The sequence below is a fragment of the Phalaenopsis equestris genome, unplaced genomic scaffold (assembly GCF_001263595.1).
Source record: "Phalaenopsis equestris unplaced genomic scaffold, ASM126359v1 Scaffold000002, whole genome shotgun sequence".
NCBI classification, from domain to species: domain Eukaryota; kingdom Viridiplantae; phylum Streptophyta; class Magnoliopsida; order Asparagales; family Orchidaceae; genus Phalaenopsis; species Phalaenopsis equestris.
Genome location: NW_018164444.1, coordinates 48,840,878 through 48,863,520, shown reverse-complemented (window position 1 = coordinate 48,863,520; position 22,643 = coordinate 48,840,878). Strand labels below are relative to the sequence as shown.

At 35.8% G+C, this 22,643-nt stretch overlaps 1 protein-coding gene and 1 pseudogene across 1 annotated transcript in view; both read left to right on the top strand.

The window, feature by feature from the left end:
* LOC110038106 overlaps positions 1-16,436 on the top strand; it is a 21,280-nt pseudogene extending 4,844 nt beyond the window's left edge.
* Positions 16,437-18,235: 1,799 nt separating this feature from the next.
* LOC110017917 overlaps positions 18,236-22,643 on the top strand; it is a 45,188-nt gene continuing 40,780 nt past the window's right edge. Inside the window, exon 1 of the mRNA XM_020715075.1 lies at positions 18,236-18,535. Coding sequence (XP_020570734.1) covers positions 18,410-18,535 — 126 coding nt within the window. The 5' untranslated portion in view covers positions 18,236-18,409. The remainder of the gene's footprint in view (positions 18,536-22,643) is intronic.

The window sequence follows — 22,643 nt, the reverse complement described above, 5'->3', positions numbered from 1 at the left end:
ATATATATATATATATATATATATATATATATTTCTTGCACTGAAACTAGCTAATTTGATGTATGTGCTACCAAGTAGATTATTCCGCAGTCTGTATGCTCTCGCTATGGTCTTGCAATTGGAGCATCGCTCGCGCCTGTAGTTCGTGTACTCATGTTTATCTGCTTTCCTGTTGCATATCCAATCAGCAAGGTGCGTTTATTTATTATAGTTGTGGTTCTGAGCAAAGCTAATTGATTCTTTATTCCAAACTCAGCTGCTGGACTGTGTTCTGGGCAGCGGCCATGCTGCTCTTTTTCGGAGAGCCGAGCTAAAGACCCTTGTTACTTTGCATGGCAATGAGGTCAGTTGATGCTACTTTTGATTTAATGTTAAAAAATAAAAGATAAGATCGGATTTTTCGTTTGTTGTGTAGAAAATTTCTTGAAAATTTTCGTTGTTAGGAAAATTATTACGGGTGGAGTCCGAATGCCAGACTCTGTGTACAATAATGTTTTATATATTGTACACATGTTGTATATGTGTTGTACAACATTGTACAACAATATTGTACATGGAGTTTGGATGCTTTCGGGGATTCTGTACGTATTATTCTCTTAACATTGGGAAACCTAAAAGTAAGGAATGTTATCTTTTTTATCTATTTAAGGTGTTGAATGTGCTGCTTTGTGTTGATTTCATGTTTTTTAGTTCATCATCTAGTTTTATACGGTACTAGAAATGGTTGAGCGACCAAATTATAGGATTTTTTAGTCTTAATATAGGATATGTTAAGTTATAGATACATGGATGCATTTTGATGAAGAGATTCAAAGAGCCATACGACGCAAAATTTTGCATTATTTGGGCTTTAACGAATGGGTGTATATATGATATGCTTTATGGTGAGCTGGGAGATCTATAGATGCATGAACGATGAATATTGCATATCCATACATACATACATATACATACATATATATACATACATATAGATAGAGATGCATACAAATTGGTCGAACTAATTGCAATCAAAATAAGAAATATGAGAAATTGAATCAATCAAAAATCTGATAAAATTGGGATTGTATCAAAATTTATTTTAAGTATAAATAGTTCAGTTATGAATAATTATTTGTTGGAGAGTACGACACAAATTATACATCTTAAATGTATAATATCAATTTAATTTCATGAACCCTTTATTCATTTTTATCAAATATTATTCTATGCAAACTTCGATTTTTTTTGGTATTTGTTCTCCTTGAAATTACAATATAGGAATATTTGCACACTACTTTTTCCTATGCATTTATATATTTAACACTAAATTTCAAAGTTTACATCAATATTACATTACACTTGCAATATTATGCAATATTATGTGATGAAATATTAGAGTGGTATAAAAATAGAAAGTAGGGTTTTTTGTAAATATGAAATTTTAATTGAATTTTAGTTTTTTGATTTGTTCCATTAAATACAAATTACAAACAAATAAATAGTAAAAAATGAAATATTAAAATATATAAAAAGAAATTAAAATAGATTTTTAAAATAGAACGGAAACTTATTTGATTAGATTTCCCACTGGCCACTGCTCCAACAACTCCCCGATCCCCACATAACTTACCCCTCATTGTATCTGTACCTATCGTTCCCTTCCAAGCCGAAGCCTTTCCATCTTCCGATCCGTTGCTACAGGCTTGAAACCCTAGCGTTAGCCCACCCGTCCGCTGATTTCTACTAGAAATCAGACGAAACTGTCGCCCGCTACCCCTTTCGCTGTACACGACACCCACTACATTCTTCACTTTCTTACCTGTCGACCCGAGCAACACCGCACGCAGGTCCGCTTATGACTCTCCAGCCCGTCTACCGTCGCGTACCTGGTTATCTCTTGGTGTCTTCGGTGCGACTAGTCTCCGTTTCTCCTATGGGCAGACCCGAAACTCACAGGTCTAGGCAAAGTTCCACAATAATTGTCTACCCCGTGCTTGCATCGTGATTCCCGCATGCCTTTCTTAGACTTACAGTCAATTGGACTCGATATTCTAGCCTTAAAATTACACTACATCTATTACATTTTCTCATCTCCAAACATAACCCTGTCTAGTAACATTCACCATTAATGCATATACATCTATACGCAGCAAGAAAAATCTTTACATCAACTTAAACCCTTCCACATAACCTGCATATTCAATAACACAAATCTCTCTTCAATGCCAGCTAGCTGTTGACCTCAATATGTAGTTTACAAATCCAGTGGATTGGGAATGAGAGAACGACAATCATTAGATGCGATGTGATATAAATCAATTCGAAATACTTTGGTAGCCACTGAAATAATTCAAATGATGCTCTGTTGAACCTAGATCTATCCGTGAATCACATATAAGGAATATAGTGTAAATATGGAGAGAGAGAGAGAGACAGACTTAAGAGCACAATATCAATAATATTTCTGTGTTTCTCCTAGTCCCTCTTTTACATTTTATTGTTCCTATATTTTTAATAGGTAGAAGTTATATTATGAAATGTCCATAAAAGCTTTTAAATTCTTTTTTGTTGGTTAGTCATCGTGACCGTCAATATAACGATTATTATGAACGAATCATTACTTATGGGATCTTCTCTTTGCTCGCTTCTAGGTTTAGTGAGGCGTTCGTCCGTTTACTCAGCTTGCTCTTTCAATTTAGTTGACTTGATTATCCGCAATGTGCCAATTGATATCTCTCTTATCCACCCAGAATAATTCCTTGGCACGTGTCCCATTGAGTTTGTTTGATCATGCATATTTTAGTTTCCTGATTCTCTCGTGCATTAGTAGGCTTCAAACTATGTTAAAGACATTAAAACTTATTTAAATAACTTCATTGATTTTTATGCCCATGACTTCTTATAAATAGAGGATAGTCGTTCCAATTTTTTATGTTCCTTCTCTTTGTATTTCTTTTCCCTTGTATCTCTGCTTCTTTCATCGGAAAGAAGTCTTTTTCTGTGCTCATGACTTAGTTTCATTCTCTTGGACAATCATTCACTTCAGATCTATAAGGTCTTTTTAGATGACATAACCCATAAGTAATTATGATCTTTCAATCAAATTGAGTCGATCATCTTCTATGACTATAAATTAGAAACAACAATGATGCGAGATGACCTAATTGTTAGATCTTGACCTTGTTCATCATCCTTTCTTCCACCATTTACTTTAATCTCATGATGATATATGCTATAATTTAAAATAAAGTATGTTGTTATTATATGTTGATCATTCAGTGCTTAGTGACCAACCTTTATCGAAAGTGATCATTCATTTTCAGGCCGGTAATTAACCATGCAGGTTTGCGCTTATGGGAAATCCAAACCTCAAATCTTTAAAGTCCTTACAAAATGTGCGTAAATCTTGAAAGTGGTCTCTGATCACTAGGAGGGGTAGTTAACTTTAGAGGCTCGCGCCTATGGGAAATCCAAACCTCAAATCTAAAACGTCCTCACAAAATGAGGGTAAAATATTTGAGTGGTGTCTTATCTACTATTTCATTTGCATTTTTAAAAATTTGATCCTAATGACAAAATGTAATGAGAGTCCCAAGGCGTGAATTTTTTGAGCCCACAGTAAGTTCGTTTTGTTTTGGAATGGATGGGATTATTATTAGGTGTAGCTATTATAATATTTTTTGTCGATGGTAATATTTGTATTTTTCTATTGCACTTAATCAAAATACCTAGAATTCTTAGGTGCATCAACATCATTATGCTATAAAAATGATTTATGATTTCTATGTGATTGCTAATGATTAGATTGTGTAATGATGATTTATGATGTTTTTTGCATATTATTATGACAAATAACACTCATTTGTAATTATAGAAGTTGATGTAATACGACTTGCTAAAATTGCCATAATAAATGAATAAGAAACATGATCATGTGTTATCATAAGTTGTATTCATTATAGCTGTATGCTTCTTTAATTACTTCATTCTTAAGCAATATTTTAATTAATATTCATAAAATGTTGAGTTTAAAACAAGGCGTAACATATATTCATGTATATTTAAGGGGTGGTTTGATTTGCTAAAAAGGAATGTAGGTATAAAAGGAACAATGTATAATTGAAACGTTGTGTTTTAGATTATTTTGGAGTTTTTTTAGTCAGTGTGAAATAAATGCAAGAGTTTATATTTTATGTTAAGTTTAAAGGAAAATAAAATCATAAAACACAACTGGTGGCTAGTAGGATTGAAAATCGGTAGTGTTAGCCACTGGTGGCAGCGGTGGGAGGCGGGCAGACGGCGATGGGGGGCTGTGGTGGCAGCATTTTGCATGTATTTTGAAATTGAAGAAATTAGGTGAATTTGGAAAACACTTTTTTTGAACCACAAGGTGAATTCCAAATTCATTAGAATTTTACTCTGTATTCCGTATTCATCCAATCAAACAATAATTTCAAAAACTCCTGCATTCTATTTACATCACCCTCCTTTTGAAGCAAACCAAAGAACACACCCCTCCCCCCTCCCCCCTCATTTTTTAAACTTAGATATGTATGAGCATGATGAGCATACTAGCAAATTAATAATCTAAAGTAAGAAATGAGATTTTTTAAATTATAAGGGTTTACGACATTTGTTATCTGGTGATTGTATTTGGAATAGTGATTGGTGTATGATCAAAATTTTTTCATTGCAATGTGTGTTCTCAGCTACACATTCAACTGATGTTTTCATTGCAGACATAAACAGGCTGGAAAAGAAGGGGAATTTTCAAATGTATTTCATAATTTATAATCTAATTACAAGTCTTAGAACTCTGATGTATAAACATATGGCTGTCTTATGTTGCATCAAAAGCATATTTGTTGATTAAGGGTTTACAATATTTGTTAGCTGGTGATGGTATTCGGAATCATGATAGGGCTATGATCAAGATGACTTATAATTTTTATTACATTATGTTCTCAGCTACCCATTCAACTGATGTTTTCATTATTAAATAAACAGGCTGGAAAAGGAGGGGAGTTGACACATGATGAAACAACAATAATTGCTGGAGCACTAGAACTTACTGAGAAAAATGCTAAAGATGCCATGACTCCTCTTTCGGAGACCTTTGCAATTGATATCAATGGAAAAATTAATAGGTTTAATCCTTGTGAACATATGGAAGTCTTGTGAAACTAAACTATTCTAATGCACTGTGGTAACTATCATTTGTATTTCTTTTTTCTTTTAGAGAGTTAATAGGGGTGATTATGAAGAAGGGACATAGCAGAGTGCCAGTTTACTACAATGAACATACAAACATAGTTGGGCTTATTTTGGTAAATTAATCTATCTGTTCTTTTCACTGAGCTTTATGATTAATTGGCAAATATGTTTCTGCCTTAATTGTTGTGATTAATTATTTTATCAGAGGCCTGCTAGAGATATTTATTTTGAATTCAAACCGGATCTGTAGTCCCTTGGAGAGTTCATCTTTGTGGCTTATATTATAAGCTCAACTTATTTAATACTTGTTGTGATGACCAAAATGGGATGAGCGAGGTTATCAATTTAAAGGACAGTCTTAAGGATTGTTTTTTTAATGTTCAGCTTAAATTCTCTTTAACAAAATTATATTTTTAAATTTAAATCTCATGATAAATCTGAGATTTCTGTAGATTTTCTGGTTCTTCAAGCCTCAGTTAAAGTAGATGCTGGTCTAACTTTCTTTCTAAAATGACGTTTTATGTCATCAATTGCTCAATTGCATTGACTGAATCTTATCTTTATCTTTTTAAATCCTAAGCGCCGCCAAAGGTATGCATTTTAAGTAAAGTATTTGTTTGCGACATGTGATGGCGATGTAAGGCATGCTCATCAAAAGCACTTAATGCTCTTGGTACCCAATTGTGCAGCGCGTTTTGGTTTGGTGGTAGGAGCCTAAAGGGAACAATGGGGTCAGTGATGGCGATTGACGTTCAGTCATCTAAATGAAGTCCAGTGTGATCAGAGGTGAAAGTTCTATCTGAAGATTATAAAATAGTGATAATAAAGTTATTAGAGGAGGCCGATGTTCTAGGCCAGCATTGAATCCTTTGCAGTGGTTGACAACCTTTAAGGTTTGGTGATGGTTTTGCTTAGGTTAGTGATTCATAGGGTTGGCAAGCTTCAAGGTTCAAGGATCAAGCCACTAACATTCACTATTAGATCTTAAGGTGGTAGGAAAGGCTTAACCTTAGCTTTTACCAACTAAGCAATGGAACACACTTTTGTTTTGAACGAGGCTTGTCTCTATTCTTGGGCATTCACATTGACAGGGCACCGGTCCATACGAACCAGTTCAAAGACATGCTTTACCTGTATACTTTTGTGACTGGTTCATCATCCCACCTAGCACATGTGACTTAATACCATCAGGGCTACCTACTGTTAGTTATGAATGAGGTTCGCTAACGCGGGCTCAAGCCAAACTGATTCGGCCAAGAGAAGGGAAGGGCCGACCGGGCCATATGTTTTAGTTAGGGCTGTCGTCCAAGAGGAGGGGCCTCCCCCTCCCAGTTATCTACTATATATATATATATATATGCTATGTTATGGTTATTAGGGTTCAGTTTTTTTTTAATGTTTCATGCCTTCGTTATCTTTTTTTATTAAGTCTGTCACTATGCATCCTATGCCATGTTATGTAGATTTCAAATAGTTGGTTTTTGTAGGTAAAAGATATGTTGGACATAAATCATGCAGATGAGGTTCCTGTAAGAAGTGTTACAATTCGCAAAATTCTAAGGTATGGTTGCTTTTAGAGGTTTACATTTCCTCGATCTATATACAATGCTCATGTGGATTAAAACCACTGTATGATTGGCTGGAAGTTATAATACCTAGTTGAAACATTGCTATCTGAGGTTTGATTTACATTTTATTTCTGAGAGTCTTCATTGAATCTTGAAATTTTGTGCCCATTGAATTATAAAATTGCACGGGAATTATAAAAAACTTTTAGTACGTACCTAATTTTTGCATGTAGGTTGTAATAGTGATGGATGTTTAACATGTTAATACTGGGTAATATTTTCTATCCTTCTCAGATATTTTATGGTTTATGTTATTATTATTCTCGTTTTTTATGTTTTTTTTTCCCATTTTTTGGGTATGATTGGCTGGAAGTTATAATACCTAGTTGAAACATTGCTATCTGAGGTTTGATTTACATTTTATTTCTGAGAGTCTTCGTTGAATCTTGAAATTTGCCCATTGAATTATAAAATTGCACGGGAATTATAAAAAACTTTTAGTACGTACCTAATTTTTGCATGTAGGTTGTAATAGTGATGGATGTTTAACATGTTAATACTGGGTAATATTTTCTATCCTTCTCAGATATTTTATGGTTTATGTTATTATTATTCTCGTTTTTTATGATTTTTTTTCCATTTTTTGGAACTATTTGCAAACATTTAAATTGAGAACTGAATGGTTTATTCAATTATTTGTATATTTTATTTAGGTTGTGACATCATCTAACCTTTACTATGTTGTAGTAGGTTGAAGGTTCTTTTGTGAATTTTGACATTTTACACTCATTTTACGCAAATGATAGTAACAAGGTTTGGTTCAAGAAATTGTACCTTTGTTGTCAAGCAAACCTTTGTAATCTTTGTGATAACTCAAAGTTCTAACTAGTTTCTAACATTCATAAAAATAAATTAAATGGTGTTTCTTATATAGTGGGTCACTTGAGGAGAAAAAGCTTCACATAAAAAATTTCACATAGGGCTGCAAAGGAATCTAGTTCAGTAGATTGTAACTTGATTGAGTTTTGAGCATGTTTGCTAAAACCCTGTGTGAGCTTGATGTGATAGTGTTCAAGATCAATTTGTTTAAAATCATGATTATTTGAGCTTGGCTCAAGTTCTGTTCAAATTATGATCTGAAGATATTATTAAGCAATTTTTTGGGCAAATAAATGAGATCATTTGCCTCGATGTGTAGATGATTGCTTTTGTTGAAGAATCACTCTATTTTGGTAGAAAATAGTAGAAAGTACCTGAATTGTGGGGAATGTTTATTTGACATATTCAACCTGCCGATAACATTTGCAATGGAAATAGGAATGTAGGCAATTGAAGGTTTTTGCACTCGCGCGCGTGTTTATAATTCTATATATGTATGTATATATATACACCTATATGTATATATGTGTGCATATACACATTTTTTTAAAGGAATGATCGGAAGTTTTCATACGAGCCTCCAGCCACTCCTAATGTGCCTGACAATTCGAGTACCACCTCCTAAGGTCAACTGTGCCAGAAGGGGTTCGAACCTTTGACATTAGGGGTTTTTTACCGCGGATGTGAAACAACAGGCCAAGGTACGCGACACATGTTATACACACACACACACACGCGCATACACACACACATGTATCTATTTGTATATATACATGATGTACATATTTGTACGTATATAGATGTTGCACATATAGGTACATTTGTACATATATATGTATATATGTACATATATACATATACATGTTTGTATATATACATGTATGTGTGTATATGCATACATATTTAACATATATGTATAGAGATGCACACACACACACACACACACAGATATATATGTATATATAACATATTTGCACTTATATACATGTTGTACTTATAGGTACAAATTATACATATATATATATATATATATATATATATATGTATATGTATGTATACATGTATGTATGTATATACATACACATATGTATAGATATGTACATATGTGTAACTTCAAATGACTGTGGTCTGTCCGACGATGAGCAGGAAAACAAAAGAAAGGTGTAGTTCTGTATATTAGAACTGCCAGACCCTTTCTGCAAGAGGTTGTATACCGGAAGTCTCACGAAAATTCAATGAGAAAAGGTATAAGAGAATGACCCAGAGTTTTTATGGTAGAAGATTTTGGGTCAAGAGATGACATTGGGTGTTGAATTTCACAGATATTGTTGTGAACATCATGTGACTGCGAGCGCAGAGGTTTGTGAAAATTTATGATGTAAGAAGTTTTGTGGAAGGAATCAGAATCCCCACACCGCTCCTGAAAGATTGTGAATGTAGAGTCGGAATCGATGCAACAATCCGGAAAGTTTGTGAATGTAGAAGCGGAATCCATGCACCAATCCGAAAGTTTGTGAATGTAGAATCAGAATTCATGCAACAATCCGGAAATTTTGTGAATGTAGAATCGGAATCCATGCACCAATCCGAAAAGATTGTGAATGTAGAATTGGAATCCTCCCACCAATCCAGGAATGTCATGAATGCGAGAAATTTATGAATGAAATGTGGAAAATATGTGGAAGGAAACATAATTCTTGTACCGCCCCTGAAATGTAGAATCAAAATTCTTGCACCGACCCTAGAATGTCAGTGTGTGTGAGAATCGAAATCCTTGCATCGATCCCAAGATATCGTGAATGTAAAATCAGAATCCATGCACTGATCCTAAAATGTCGATGTGTGGGAATCGAAATCCTTGCATCGACCCCGAGATGTCATGTGTGAGGGAATCAAAATTCTTGCATCGACCTCGAAATGTTTGCTTGTAAGGAAATGTGAGAATTATTGTACAAATTGTGTGAATGCTGAGTTTTATAGTGTTGATGTTGAGTTTATTGCAAAGTTTGTGAGGACTGTGGCAAATTCATATTGAAAGGAATCAGATTGAGGAGAAATGTGAGAGGGCTCACATCCAACCCAAGCGTTGATCAAAGAAGTGTCTGTGTGGGAAGAGATGTGGTTCCATATCAATAAAACCAGCCAAACCTCATCCTCTCGGAACAACCGATTGAGAAGAGTGCAGTTCCATGTAGGTAGAACTAACTAAATCCCCACATGCGAGAAAGAGGACCCAGAGTTCCTGTGAAAGGAAACTTCGGGCCGTGAGAAGTGACACTAGTGATAGTTCGAGAGGACTCAACCTAACCAAGTCCAAAATTTGAAGTTTGAAATTTTGATTGTTTTGATTTTATTTAATGCGATGTTGAGTTTATTTTTATTTTTGATTTGTTTTGGTGTGATCTTTGATTATGTTTTGTGAGTTTTCTTTTTGTTGTCTGTTAGGATTTGTGTTAGGATTTGGACCCAGTTCTAGACAAGTATGACATTGGTGATTTAAAAAATGAGGCATTGCCGTTAAATATCACGATGTGTAGTACTTCTTGAGATACTATCCGTTGATCAAAAGCGCATGTAAAAATAACTCATTCTTCGAGATACTATCAGAATTGTATTCTTTCAAGTATACATAAAGATGTGCTATTTCTAAGGACATCACAGCTCGAGAGACTGCAACTTTGTAGGTCCGTTGTGGCAGTCGTCATTTGCTTATCACTGGTTTGTGTAAAAATTGTCCACATTGATCTGAGGAACCGTTTTGATGTTCTTAAATCGATGTTGATGTTGAGTTTGGGCTCTGAAAGATATGACTTCAATGTAGAATTTCCATTAATTTGCTAATAACATAGCCATTTATTTTAGTTCTTTATTTCTGGGCCTAAGCAAATTTTAAAACTTTTGCTCATGTGATCAAAATATTTTTTATTTCCCAAAGATATTTCTGAGCCAATTAATAGTCAACCAAAATACACAGGATCACTTAACTCTTTTCGGAGCATAACATCAGAAAAATATTTTTAAGGAAAATTTTCAAGTTTTATTGATTAAGGGAGGATTTAAACACTAATTTTTGATTATATGTCTACCTTAAGCTTCTTCTCAAGGAGACTTTCACATAATTTATCTTTTATTTTTCATTTATTATCCTCACATTGTTTTTTTTTTTTGCAGAGTTACTATATCTGGTGGAGCATGTTTAATGATTTTGAATGTCTAAGCTCAGACACTTTTTTTTTTATTTTGTGCCCACCTCAAGTTTTTTTTTTTTAAGGGAGATTTTCACATAATCCATTTTTTTTCTGTATCATTTTTCTTGGCTTCTTTTGTTTTTTGAGAAATACTATATCTAGTAGAATATATTTCTTTCAAATATTTTGAATGTCCAAACTCCTCTGCTCAATAATCCTCAAATATTTCTTAAGACAAATTCGAGGATATTATAGCTCGTTCGAAAGTCAGAACCCAATCAATTGGCAAAATATTAAAAAAACTTGTGATATCCTTAGTCGATTACTTGTGTTTTAATCACAATGTTTCATTTTGAACTTCACTTAGGACTCAGTCCAAATCCTTTAAGGTGTAGGACACAGTTATTAGAGCATTAATTTCATTATTCTCTCAAGTCATGAACTTATCACCCATTTTTCGATTGAACTTTGAACGTTCGAGTTAACTTTTTTTTTTCATTCAATGTAAAATTGTCTAGGCAGTTTGAATCTGATTTGATATTTTCTTCGGAGGCTCCACCTGAACTGTATTCCTCCTTCGTCAGTTACGTAGGGGTCAAGCGGAACACTGAGATCGATCGAAATCATATTGGTAGAACATTCTTCAGGTTCCCTCAAATATTCTTTTCGGATCGTTATGTCCCCACTCTTAAAGTTTATCTCAAGCTAGTCCTTGAAGACGAAACAATTTTCTATGGTGTGGCCGAACAACCTGTGATATGGATATTACTGAGGATGATTTTTCTTGCCGGCCTCTTCTGGCTTTGTCGGCGTCGGCAGTCTGAATACTGGTTTTTTTATGTAAGTTGTGGAACATCTTCCCCACCGACTCATTCTTGAATGGATATATCTTATTCATTCGTTCTGTCATTGTCAAAGGCGGCTCTCTGCCTGTACTGTAGGGCCTTTGCTGAGACGATTGTTGATCTCGTTATTGAGGACGTTGGTATGTCTGTTGAATCTTTTCGGCTTTTATGTGCATTGACTGCTTGTCTTCATCAACTGTTGCCACTGTTCCTCACTTCTTTTCAAATGTCTTCACTGGATTTGACTTCTCGGTTCTATCTAGAAATCCCAACTGTTTGTCCTCTTTTTTCAAATGTCTTAATTGTGAACCCCTTAAGCGTAAAGGCCACTAGACTGTGGATGCTCTTCAGAAGAATCTTGATTGCGTGTTGTTCTTGAAATGGCGGCTCGTACTTCATGCTCATGTTTCTCCATCGCAGCATGTAGTCCACCAAAGTTTCGTCCGACTTCTGTTTCTCTACCACGAGATCACCTATGGTGATGTGGTGTTGAGCCCTAGCGAACCGTTTAACGAACGAGTCTTCCAATACTGTGAATGTTTTAACCGAGTCGTTAGGTAATTCTGCGTACCAGTCGAAGGCAACCCAAGAAAGACTGCTCACAAACTGTCGGAAGAGTAGTGCATCGCTACCTACTGCGTTGCAGCAACTTGCTCGAAAGTGTGTAACATGCTGTCAAGGGTTTCTGGTCCCATCAAAAGTCTTGAACAACGATGGTACGAAACCCTTTGGGTATTGTACAACATCAAACTCTTCTGGGTAAGGTCTACCTTCAGAATCAATGTTCCTCCCTTTGATTGAGTCAGGTTTATTCTCACCTATCGTTCCATTATCTGTTTAATCTTTCTCTAATATTGTGTTTTGGGTTGAATCATTTTTTTTGTATGCAATATGAATGATTTTTGACTGGTTTACCTCTTGAGATGTTATCAGTGGTGACCGTGACTGTCCTGTAATAGTGGCCATAGCGATTATCATTTCCTCAACTTTCTTTTTGAGGCGTTCAATCTGTTCGTCACGTTGTTGAATGACCCTTTGAAATTCATCCGCGACATTCCTCTCGGTGGGTAGTCGCGCGAGGATGATGTGCCCTAGTCTCAACAACGTTGATTTCTGCGAATTCTTCCTCCATCTAATCTGACAGATCATAGTCTTCATAATCTGTATACTTTTTTTCGTTCTTTGGATAGTCGCGCAATGTCAGCTCTGAGTCTCTCCAATGTGGCCTCGATCAACATTCCTTTGATAACTTTAAGATCAATTGGAGGTTTTTTATGAGTGTCATTTCTTTCCTCGAGTACTTGTGTAGCCGTGTTGAAGTCAATTGAAATAATTGGGTCAACCGAAATAGAACATTTTTCAGATTATGTCAAATACTCTTTCAGAATCGTTATGTTCCCGTTTTGGAAGTTCTTCTCGAGTCACTCTTTGAAGCTGAAGCACTTTCTGTGGTATGCCCAAGAAAACTGTGATATGGGCAATAATTGGGTTGATCTTTCTTGTCGACTTCCTCTGGTCTCCTTGGCTCTGGTAATCTGAATTCAGTCATCCTGATTAGATCCAGGAATATCTTCGTTATTGATTCTTTTTTGAAAGAATATATTTTGTTCAACCGCTTGACCGTAGATGGACCCTCTTTCAGGGTAGTTAAGAAGAGACAAGACATTATTGGGTCGTCAATCTGAAGTAGACCAACGAATGATTTGAACGACGTGATGTTGTTGATTGGGTCGGTTTTTTCTTTTGTAAATATCTAAGTGAGGAATCCTCAGCTTGGGTAGAGGTATCACCTCTCTGATTTGTACGATGTCCAAATCTTTCTTCGGTTCTTCCTATTGCCCATTCGCCTGCGCAGAGGCGGCTGTGTTGGTGTGTTAGGACTCACCTTTTCCCTCTGTCTGCTACTTGCTGACCTGGTTTTGCAGGATAGGTTGGTTCCCTAGTGATTGCTGCCCGGAGGACCTCAATATGCTCCATCATGAGAGTCATCTAGGCTTGCAGCCCTTGGACTTACGCATGGACGTCTGGTTGTGTAGTGTCTTTGCTTGGTTCCATGCGTGCTATCTCTCTTTGAGAAGTTTCTCCTTCGTAGTTTGCTTCGCTTGTCGTCTGGGGCATGTCAATGCTCAATGCACCACTTTTTAGGATGTTGGATCCCAGATTATTTTTTATGAACATATCTCGAGAGTTAAGAGGCATGAATGAGAGAATAAAGTGAATCAAATGTTAAGTGGAAACTGGGGGAGTCCAAATGGCTAGCCTCCCTTTGGCCATTCTTTTGTCTCTTATTTGTAAGAATGCAGTTGGTACAATTACAGTATGAAAGAAACAATTATGGAAATCGCTCTTAATATGATTAATGCTCTATTAAATTATATGGATTTCATTTCATATTTGTATTACAATTTGAATTTTGATATGACCGTAATCAGTTTGTTGATTCGCTAGAATGCGACCAAGTGAGGCGATCGACTGGATGACAATCGTTTCTTGTGTTTGGTCGGCTGAGGCATTCAGTTGGACGATGATCTCGTTCACCACGGCAAGAGTAGGTTGGTCGTCCAATCGCGATCAAGTTTCTGTCAGTCTGTTAGTTGACTGATGGGTTGATTTGTTTTTGTTGGGTGAACCGTGACTCACTTGTCGCTCTGGCTAAGTTTTACGGGGCCTACGTTTAATCTACCTGGTTGATTCGTCGCTTCATCCGACTACCATTATTTGCAAGGTATTAAGCGAATCTTGTCGGTCCGTGTGATTTATCCGATAATACTTGCTTTTGGGATGAATTATGCTTAGCCCTTGACAGATCTTATTACCATTGGGAGAGGGGTCATCTTCGGAGCTTTGACTTGTTATGAATTTAAATACGCGGTTTCACCGTTTGGCGGTGACTTGTCAGTCGACTGTTTACCTTTGCGATAAGCTTTTTTGTTTTTTGTCGTTCGTTCATTTTGAGATTCATGTCGGTAATTCTAGTGTATACTATATATATATATATATATATATATATATATATTTTATATCTAAGTTTAAATCGTAACTACTCTTGTGGTAATATGGTTATGTATTTCGATCATAAATGACTTTCAATGCTTAGACGCGGCCCGTGAATATGAATTGTGCCCTTTAACTGTGTGACGAAACTGTCTGTAGAACTGATTCAACTATAAGAAGGTTGGATCCAGTGAATCAGGTCTCAATTAAAAAAGGCCAGCTTATTATAGTATTTATCCAAGCAATTATGGGTGTTTGGCAGATCTCTGCTCCTTGAGTTTTCCGAGAACCCACCTATCCACCCACGAACCCCCTGCTCCTGAATGCATAGATGCACAAAAGTTATTCAATTTAGAAAAGAGAATTTAGGGTTGCAAGACCATTTATTCTTCTTTGAAACGAGAGATGAACTGGAATGCTGATAAGAAACGACTGTATCAAGATACTGCAGATTATGTGGAAGGATGGAAGGTTGGCCTTAATTGTGATAATCACTATTTAATCATTTGTGATTAGACGCACTATGACATTGTAGAGCTATGACATACAACTCAATTTGAATTACAAAGAAAATAATACCTGCATGTGGTACCCATTCACTAGATAAATTCTAAATGTCAATTTTTGGTCATTGTACTTGACAGGGTTAAGGAAGACGTGCCTCTTTATGATATTCTAAATGAGTTCCAGAAGGGTTACAGCCATATGGCAGTTGTTGTGAGGGTGAAAAATCCAACCGAGCAGCCCAACAGCAATGTTGATCATGGTAAGTCCAATTAAATTTTGCCCAGTGGCTTGCACTATATCACGGTGTTACATTCATCTTTCGAACATTTACATTCCACTCAATTCTTATGTATTTAGAAATCGAACTCCTAAACTTCATTTTTTACATGCATGTCACCTTATCATTGCATGAAAATGTGTATTTTGATGTAGTATGAAAGACTTGGCTGGATTAAATGTAAGAAGTAAAATTTTAGTGTTAGATATGTAAATACATAAATGTCCCGTAATATTTTCATTTATCAGGAACTAATATTCTCTTATGCTAGTAATCTACAAAGCTCTGTTTGTACATATGAATCTATTGATTTCTTTTCTTTTCTTTTTTTTGTTCCCTCTTCTAATCTGTTTTCGCTTAAAGAATTGCGGTTGGACATAGATGCTGAGCAGCCCAAGCTGGAGAAAAAAATGACGCCTAAGGTGGCAAAACTGCACCAGTGGAAGAGTTGCCCTTCTGGTTCAGGAAATTTGAACAGAGGGAGGAGCATTCGAGGGACTAATAAAAAACGACTGAGAGATAACTTCGGTGATGTTTTGCATATCAATGGCGGGACTGTGCTAGAATTAAATGATGATGAGGCAATTGGGATTATAACTATGGAGGATGTGATTGAAGAACTATTACAGGTACCAAGAGTTGGTTTTCTCAAATTTTTCATTTTGTTTTTCAGTATGGATAACTTAGATTTTTATTAACGCAGGAGGAAATCTATGATGAGACAGATATGCATGAGGATTTATGACCAAGTACTGAGTTTCAAATTTAGAGTTGTGAATAGGACATTCAACTTCATCCATATCTATTCGATTCTGTTGTTGTAATATGTCCATATTTATGGGTTGGACCATTGCACCATTGCATTTGTTTATTTAAAAAGTATGCTTATTTGCATTCTATAAAATTGTTATTTTTTGACTTGGTATTTGCTTAGCAAGTTCGAAATACAGATGAACGCTAACATTTGTGTACTGATGCTATTACTGCAATGCACCTGTTGCCTGGCTACAGGATTAGGGTTGTTAAAAGGACTCTTTGTTCGTGAACAGCTCGTGTTCGGCTCGTTAAGCAAACCACGAACACACTTTTTGAGCTCGAAATATAAACGAGCCAAACATGGCTCGCTCAGCTCGTGTTCGACTCGTTTACACCCCTAATGATAACGTACACTTTAAATTCCATCCAACATTCATTTTGGTTTCATGTTTGCTTTATTATATGACGAGATTCATGGTATTTTAATGTGGGAACGTTCTTTTAAATTCCTATATATATATATTATATAAGTTTTTTTTATCAACCTTGCATAAATTAAAATTACAATAAAAACATTGTGTATACAAAATGAAAGATCACATCTGAGAAAACCATTATATTCTTGAAAGTGCCCAAATTTCAAAATATAAACAATGAAATTGATAAAATCAATTATTGTATAAGAATATGCTGAAAATTATTTAATTTAATGCTATCGGTGAAACAATTTTAAGGAAAAAAAGTGTTAAATTTTTCTTCTGAACTTTCTAAAAATGTGTTTTGTAAATTAAATGTTCTCACAAAACATCTAAGAGGCATTTGACATGCATACAACATAGTTATTATGTGTCTAGATATCTTAAACCTAAGTTGTAATTATATACATAAAACTCGGATCTTTAATGTCACATTAAAAATTGAGTTTTTATAACCTTTTTAATAATCAAATGTCTTTTTTTATGCATAGGTTTTACCACCATAATGTTATAAATGTAAATATCAACATTGAGGCTAGCAAAAGAAAATTCATAAAAACTGTGTGGTATGTATGCTAATTATCCAATATGTAAATATTAAATACATGCAGAGCCCATTTGAGGCGGCGGTGCGGTTTTTGGCATCGCCACTTAACCACAGTTTCTCTATTTGGGTAAACTATGTTTTAATAGTTTTTCAAAAAGCTGCTGCAAAAATCTGCGTTTTCTGGTCAGTCTCGGTTAGGTGCGGTGGCTGCTTTCTAACCGCGATTTGACTTTTTCAAGAAAAAAAAATTATAATAGCTACCACAACTTCTTGAATATCAGATTATTTATAACAATTTCACAATTGCTTTTTAATTAGCTGCAGCTGCCACAAACAAACCCTAACTATTGCATTCCTAAAAAAGGGCATTTAGAACATATCATCTTAAATATTATCATTCATAAAACAAATTACACTCCTGCATGTTTGTTTCAAATTCTTGCTCAAATACTGAAAATTACAACAAAAAAATAAATCATGTTTTTTTAATCAAAATTTCAATGATTTGATGATGAATGCATAAATACATGTATTTGATGGTTAAAAAAAATGACAAGGGTGATTATTTAATAAAGGACATCTTAGGTGATGAACATGCAAATTTTATGGAAAAAGTTACATATCATTCATAGCACACAATTCTTATGTATTTACACGTCTCACACCCAAACTTTTGTATTTATACACATAACACTAAATCTTTAATATCAAATAACACTATTATCATCTTTTTAATATGAATTATATCTTTTCATACATAGATTTAAATAATTAAAATGCTAAGTACATAAATATCAAAATTTGGGTGTTTGATATGCAAATAAAAAAGAATTTCGTGCTGCGTTGTTAATTTTTTCATAATTTTTATGTATTTACCAATCCATATATTATTAGAAATATTATCAATGATTTTTAATGTGATAACTCATATCATATAAGTGACTAAATTATTATGTAAATATATGAGAATTTGTGTGACATTTTATGTACTAAACTACTCCCCAATTCTCTGCCACATAAGTGACGTTCGCAGGCAGATAAACGCGACCCTCCTCCGCCTTTCTCTCCCGTCCTTCTCTTTAGCTTTGATCGACCTTCCGGTATCGGTCTCCAAGGCGAACAGTGAGGCATGCCCTTCTCCGATTGCGGGTCCGACGCCCGAAGAGCGGATCGTAGATGATGGCCTCCGCCGGCGGCGAGTCGAGTGGTGGCCATGATCGGTGGGAGGCGTCTGAGCGCGGTTCTCTCTCACGAGGGATCATCTTCTTCGGATTGATAGGCGCCATTGCCTCCACTGTTGCGGTACCCGATTCGTTTCCGCTGCCCTATCGATTGTTGTAGTGAAGATTATAATTTGAGATTGGCTGCTGCAAAATGGGTTTAATGTTTTATTTGATTTTGGACTGTAGCTGAATGTTTTTAACTTCGCTTATGAAATTTCATTTCCCAATGTTTATAAAGCTGGTGCATTTTTCTTTTTCTTCTTCTTCTTCTTGTTTCGTTTTGGAAGAGTATTTGTGAGAATGATTCTAGCTTTTTTATAGTGTCTGGGAGTTAAGAACAATCTAGAAAGGAGGAAACTTTACTCGTGACTAGGATGGGATGATCCAATCCGCGAACACTTTATTTTTCTTTGATTTTGTTCGTCTGAGAACTCCTCAACACACTGTTCTGATTCCGCCAGTGCAATCTTCAGTCCATTCGAATTTTGCGCTGCCATGCTCTGTCAGTGATAGGATTTTTTTGTTTTTGTTTTTGTTTTTATTTTTGTTTTTGGTGTGCAAGTGTAAGGCTTTGTTGATATAATTAATGTTTCATTAACGAAGTTTCGATTCTCTTACTTTCCTTTGATTTGTTTGAATGAAAATAGCTTTTTCCTGCAGAAACGTTTCTTTTGGTTTCCTTTATATCTCTGCTGCTTTGTACTCGAAAGGAAGAAACCGAATAGCTTCTTTTCAATTCTTTTCTCTTTATTATTTCAACTCCACGCAGAGTATTTCTATCTTACCACTGTTTATGATACTAATCTTGTATGTTTGCAATTTACTGTTTTCTTAAAGATTTTTATTTTGTATGTTTTCTTTTGACTAAATTGATGTCTTATTCTGTATATGCTTATGTACATTTGCTAATTTATGATTTTCAACTCTTTATTTCATATATATGTGCTACAAGATGCAGTGTTAAAGTAGGTTTGTAGATGCATCTATTTCGTCTCTCTGATAAGAGTTTGCATTTGAATTATCCAATCTTGTACACAATATTAAATGGTCAGAAGTTTTGGTTGGTTTCGTTGGGAAGATGACGTATTTGTATCATGAATTTGGCTTTAATAGAGATGTTAGTTGTTTGGTTTAGCTGGGAAGATGACCTGTTTGTATGATGGATTTTTGGTTTATATAGAGATGATGACGATGATCATGATTGATTGATAGATGACATGGTCATCTTTGCTCTTGATTAAATTTAATTGACTAGTTGTGCTGATAATCCAATCTTCCCATTAATTGGGGAATGGGGTGTGGTCGTAGTATTATAAAGGTCTTAGCTTGTAATGATAAGGACAAGTACGACTATGGAGTTAGCATTTCAGACTTTAAAGAAGACTTTTAAGAATTATATGGGGTTTGAAAAAGTAAAATAAAAATAAAAGAGGCTTCTAGCATGTCATCAATGAAGGGATACTAAGCATCATAAGGGGTTAATAAACATATTCGTCTGTTACTTTAGGGGCATGTTTCAAAGTTTTTTTAAGCATTCATATTATTCAGATTGCATCTTGCTAATGATTTTGTTTTCGTTCTTCTTCTTTCTCTTTTCTTTTAAGGAGTTGTTAAGTTGTCTATCTTCGTATTATTTATATGAATGATTTGAAAATGAGAGAAATCAGAAGGTAATGACACAAGACAATGAAGACAAATGATAAAAAACACATGAAGAACTTTCGTGAAGTAAATTTTGCGTGATAGCCCAAGAGCGTACGTCCAGACAAAATCAGATTGAAAATGCTTTGGGACATATCCGCAAAGAAGTCCGATATGAAAACAACCCACTACCAGAGATTCAAGTGTGCGGTTGTTCTGGGGTTAAGAGTAACTCCCAAAGGTATGTATCCCTTTGGTTAAATATATCTTGGGGGTGCCTAAGAATGCTCTCGATAAAAAAAAATCTTGCTTACACTTGTATAACGACTAGTAAAGAGTGTCACAATGGACGATTATCTCACAGGAGCATTCTGATGCCTTCAAAGCTTGCGACAATCCATACAAGCAGAGAGTAAGTCTCTCACAATCCCATATGGAAGTTGGCTTATCGGCGACCTGGGGCTATGAAATAACTGGGTCGATTCATAGGGTCTACACTATGCTTTCAAAGCTTAACCGGGCCATAAGGGTAGAGGGTAAATCATCATATCCGTATTCCAAATGGGTGACGACTGATCCATAATCGGGGCGTATGAGACAACAAACGAAAAGTCGAATGAAGCAACAGGGCTTAAAGGGGGTAATAAAGGAAAGGAAGAACGATTCTAATCGAGTTGAGGTAGTAGAGTCGGGATATCACGGATCTGTCGTCCCATGCTATTAGGACCTCAAGTCAATCGGTTCATGAAGGTAGTCAACCCAACATAACTGGAAACCCCCTTATCATCAATCTGTGAATTGCGTCGTCAAATGGGACTTCGGTATCCCAAAGGTCAAGAAAAAGAAATTCTAATCCTATGACCCTATGTAGATGGGAAGACCAGAGGTGAGACTTATATCTGCCAAAGTGGCGAGGATGCCGCTGGAGTGGAAAAAGAGATGAGAGGTCCAACTACAACTGAAATAATCTCAACGAAGGGCTTACTCCCGTCTTAGTTGAAGAAGCCCCAAACATCCTAAGCGCATTAGACAATCACCAAAGTATAAAACTTATGCTGGGCTAATCAGGTTGGAGAAACACAGAAACTTCTCCTTTGGACTTATAAATGATGCAATTATCCAATAAGTCCTAAGCGTGGAGACTATTAATTATGACTGAGTATATTGTTATGTATGCAACCCATTTGAAATCCAGCTTGAAGTCCGTGCATGAAAATAAAAAAAATAGATTTTGAAAATTCTGAATATTTTAAGTCTAAATTTCAATTAGTTTCAAAATTTTATAATTGAACTTTTATAAAAATATCTATAAAATTTTTGGTCATAAAGAGCCTAAGTGATCCACATGATTCTTAGACAAAATCACAAGGTAAAAAGGGCAAAACTAATTGCAAGCAAGGAAACATTCAATAGAGAAAGGGGTAAAGGAAACACCAAGTATAAAGAACAAGAAAGACCGGTGCCACTGGGTTGGCAAAATATCTCAGAAACAGAAAAAGACGGCCAGACATCGCATAAGTAAACCCCTGGTTTAAATTCTATACATTAATTAGATTTATAGGTGCAAGAATACCGACCTAAGATACTAATGCACACATCTCAAGACCGCTAAACATGTGAGCACCCCAAAAGCACAAAAAATGATGCCTGCCGAGGGCATCCAAACCCGCAGAGAACTATAGCCAGGGCATCTTAGTCTTTAGTCTAGCACACCATCTAACGCAGTGTCCTAACATAGCATCTGAGTGCGAGTAGGGTTAGGTCAGAAGGCTGGCGTAAATTTTTGTTTACTTTTAAAACAGTTTCTCAAAATTAGAGGGCCTAAGTGACACCTATTTGACTCCTTCGAACTTTAGTACAACATACACATGCTAGTTCACAACGCGATAGCTGATATTGCCTACCAAAACATTTTCGCAGGCAATACTAGCTGCTACGTCGTGACTAGCGGAGGGTCACTCAGCTAACGAGCCGGTTTTATCGTTGAGAAGATCGGAGATGCATATGCAAATGCAACATGATTCAATGTAGGCGGTCATCTATCAGGGTAGGAGCGATCGAAAGGTTGTAAATATTCGCCACTAGTTTATGGAGGCATATGTTAACGACTAATACGCCGATTGTGCGGTGTGGTGCATGCAAAACATAGATGAGTGCGCCAAGGAGACGACTTGGGGGTGAGTGTGCCAAGGAGGTAGTGACTCAAGTGCAAATCAAAAACATATGAAATGCAAACATACAATATGTTATGCAAGCAAACATGCAATGATGCACAAGTGCAAGTATGAATTTGTTGGGGGCGTGGCACACGATGACATATGAGAATGTCAAAAGGGGCATAGAGTGCTGTGCCTAAGTGGGACATAGATACCCACCATGGGCATATGAGGGCATATCCTCACAGGTGCACCATAGGGTGCAAGAGTGATGCATTCAGCAAGTAATATAAAATAAATATGCAATCATACAACATTCAAGTGGAGTCCATCAACACGATCAGGCCGGTGGCCGTCGGCTGGGCAAGCCGGATGAATTTGGCGAAAAGA